General features: G+C 41.4%; 1 protein-coding gene across 1 annotated transcript; it reads left to right on the top strand.

Moving 5' to 3' along the window:
• The first annotated feature begins 1,851 nt into the window (after positions 1-1,851).
• On the top strand, positions 1,852-3,465 carry LOC127075202 (protein MAIN-LIKE 2-like). Its single transcript, XM_051016685.1, has 3 exons — positions 1,852-2,468; positions 2,553-2,643; positions 2,728-3,465. The coding sequence occupies exons 1-3, from the start codon at positions 1,861-1,863 to the stop codon at positions 3,076-3,078; spliced, it is 1,050 nt and encodes a 349-aa protein (XP_050872642.1). The 5' UTR covers positions 1,852-1,860; the 3' UTR covers positions 3,079-3,465.
• The last annotated feature ends 247 nt before the right edge of the window (positions 3,466-3,712 follow it).

The following is a 3,712-nucleotide window of genomic DNA, read 5'->3' as shown; positions in this document are numbered from 1 at the left end:
GGAGTTTTACTCCAAATGGTACCACATGCATGAAGAGTCGAGTCTCATTGAGTTGCATTTACGTTGTGTTTGAATATGATGTTGAGTTGAATATGCTGCTACTGAATGCATGATATGATGTGGGTGATTAACGTGTAAAGTTACTTAACATAACATGATGATTTATAATATTTGTTATATCGATTGAGGAACTCACCCTTACAGTTATATTTTTCAGGTAACGAGCAGTGAGTTGAGTAGAAGCTAGTGCTTGAAGTCTAGAGTGGTTTTAGTGGGTCATGCTCTGATAGATGTAACATCGGGACGGGATGTTTTATTTGTTGAATAAATGTTAATTTTAAGATATTACAGATGTTGAATGTTTCTATCCGCTGCGAAATTTTAAAGAAGTGTTTATGTTGAATTAAATAATGAGCATGACTGATTTTTACGGTGAATTATGTGAAGTATTATGTGACACCCTTGGTGCATGATTACTCTGATATTGATTTATATGCTGTGGTCTTAATTAAATATTTGGGGTATTTTAGAAGGGTGTTACATAAGACACTTAAATAGATGGTATCAGTGTCTCACATGCAAGCTAGTTCTGAGATGATGTGTCAGACATTGAAGCTACTCTGAGATAATGTGTCAAGCATGCAAGCCAGTTCTGAGATGATGTGTCTGTCATGCAAGACAGTGTGAGTTGATGTGTCAAGCATGCTACCTAGTCATGAGATGATGTGTCTGTCATGCAAGACAGTGTGAGTTGATGTGTCAAGCATGCTAGCTAGTCATGAGATGATGTGTCTGTCATGCAAGACAGTGTGAGTTGATGTGTCAAGCATGCTAGCTAGTCATGAGATGATGTGTCTGTCATGCAAGACAGTGTGAGTTGATGTGTCAAGCATGCTAGCTAGTCATGAGATGATGTGTCTGTCATGCAAGACAGTGTGAGTTGATGTGTCAACCATGCAAGCTATCAACAAGTGACTCTTCAGCATGCAGGAGACCGGACAACCACGTGTCTGACATGTAATCTAGGTCTTAGATGATGTGTCAGTCATGCAAGACAGTCTGAGATGATGTGTCAACCATGCAAGCTATCAAGAAGCTAGTCATCAGCATGCAGGAGACAAGACAAACACGTGTCGGACATGTAACAGTCAGAGATGATGTGTCAATCATGCAAGCCATCCACAAGTGAGTTGTTCAGCATGTAGGAGATAAGAATGCCACGTGTCAAACATGCAGATGGTGTCGCCAATTGGTTTGGCGCCTATACTTAAGGCTTGTACATGGTCGCCAATTCAAGTGGCGACCCCATGAAGTCAGTCCTCGAAACCAAGCATTCAGAACTAGCCTTGCATGCATGTACCTATGGTGTCGCCAATTTTAATGGCGCCCCTCTTTAGGATTGTACATGGTCGCCAAATGAAGTGGAGACACCATGCAAACACAAATTTTTATGCTCTCATCCATTTTCCTATAAATACATCCACTCCTTCAACAATTCTTCCACACCAACATTCTCACTACTTCATCTACAATACTTCTTTTACAATTTCATTTTCAACAACATCTTCCAATTTCATCTACACCAACTCCCCAACAATATGTCTTTACTCACAATGGGTGAAGCACACAGAGGAACAGTTGCAAACATCGCAACATACGTAAGTTTTTTCTTATACAAATATTTTATGTTTCATCTCCACCAACCCCATTTTATTTTGAAATACCAACTTAGTCAAGTTTTATATTATTTCTATTATATGATGTATCAAGGTTTCGAACTCGAGTCCACGAATTTGTCCCAATGGACCCGATGATTCAACCTTATGTTGAACTCGCCGTTTTGGTCAGATTAGCAAGATTATGTCTTGGTCTATAGATAACAAGTTCATTCTAGTCTTATGCGAAAGATGGAGGCCAGAGACACACACATTTTGGTTTCCAACCGGTGAGTGTACCGTGACGTTAGAAGACGTCTACATGCTTTTAGGACTACGAATTGAAGGCAAAGCTGTTAATGGTAAGACCAACTATGCAAATTCAATTTGCATGGAGCTTTTAGACACTGATTTGTTAGATGATAATGCTAGAGGTCAAGGTATACTACTCTCACGCCTAAAGTCATATTATAATAGTTTATATTTAGATGAGCATTCTACCGAAGATGCTCGAATAATCAAAACTAGGTGTTACATTATGTTGTTACTAGGATCCTTTTTATTTCCCGAAGGTAGTGGTTCTAGCATGCATATTATGTACTTACCTCTACTTAGAGATGTAGATAGAATAGGTAGTTACAGTTGGGGATCCGCATGTCTAGCCTATCTCTATAGTTCGTTGTGCAAAAACTCCCACAAAGACACATCTACATTTTCTGGATGTGCTGTTTTGCTACAAGCATGGGGATGGTCAAGACTACCGTCTCTAGCACCGGTCAATAACAACCCTTTCACTTTTCCATATGCAAAAAAGTAAGTTGTTTAAATAGCTATATCTTTACTTACTTCCTTACAGTTTAGTACCTATAACTAATTTATTTTAACTTTTTGGTGTAGATGGTCGGCACGTGGTATGAGTTACAGCAGATGTCCGAGACACTGTATTACTCAGTATCGCAACCTGTTGGATCACCTTCGACAGACAGACGTAAGCAAAATAACTTCACTAATTCATCATATTATGTTGACTTTTTCTACATTCATTTAAATCCTATCTTCTTTAACATTTCAGTTCATTTGGCGTCCATACCTTAAACTGGATCATGAGCATGAGGTCAACCCTGAAGACGCAGCCGTATGGACAGCATGCACACCGATAATACGGTTCACAACAGTGGAGATGCACAACACCGATCGTGTGAAGCTGCAGTTCGGTATGGTCCAGAATATCCCAGATCCCCCAGCTAGCCTACGAGAATGGCATATGCGTAAAGTGAACGACCAATGGAACTTCAACCCTTGGCAAACCTTCGCAAGATCGGAGTGTCGCAAGTGGAAGCACCGTCATGACCATGTCTTAACTAACGCAGTCATGCCAAATAAGGTATGGACGCAGCCGTATGGAGAGCATGCACACCGATAATACGGTTCACAACAGTGGAGATGCACAACACCGATCGTGTGAAACTGCAGTTCGGTATGGTCCAGAATATCCCAGATCCCCCAGCTAGCCTACGAGAATGGCATATGCGTAAAGTGAACGACCAATAGAACTTCAACCCTTGGCAAACCTTCGCAAGATCGGAGTGTCGCAAGTGGAAGCACCGTCATGACCATGTCTTAACTAACGCAGTCATGCCAAATAAGGTAAAACCAAGTCGTACTTATATGGCTTGGTACAGATCGGTTGGATTTCAATTCATCGCCGATGATATGTACCTCTACGACCCACGCCAGACAAGTTACACACAAGAAGGATCAACATCTAACCCCCAACAACATTCTCAGCCCGGTTACTCACAACCACCTATCCGTCAAACTTCCGTTCCACAAACACACAAACATACAACCAAACATACAATTCACCCAACCCCAATACCAAGAACATCCCCCATACCACCACCAACAAATGGACCATCAACCTCAGACCGAACATCGCTTCGCACCCACACCATCACCCTACCAAAGTCGCCTTAGCCAAAACACTAACCGCCCCTCCTCCTACCGTAGCCAAGAACCCCAAACATCACAATACCAAAACATCCCACAACCATATC

This window comes from Lathyrus oleraceus, chromosome 4 (genome assembly GCF_024323335.1).
Source record: "Lathyrus oleraceus cultivar Zhongwan6 chromosome 4, CAAS_Psat_ZW6_1.0, whole genome shotgun sequence".
Lineage (NCBI taxonomy): Eukaryota > Viridiplantae > Streptophyta > Magnoliopsida > Fabales > Fabaceae > Lathyrus > Lathyrus oleraceus.
Note: the sequence above shows the minus strand (reverse complement) of the source record. Positions and strands in the feature narration are given on the sequence as shown.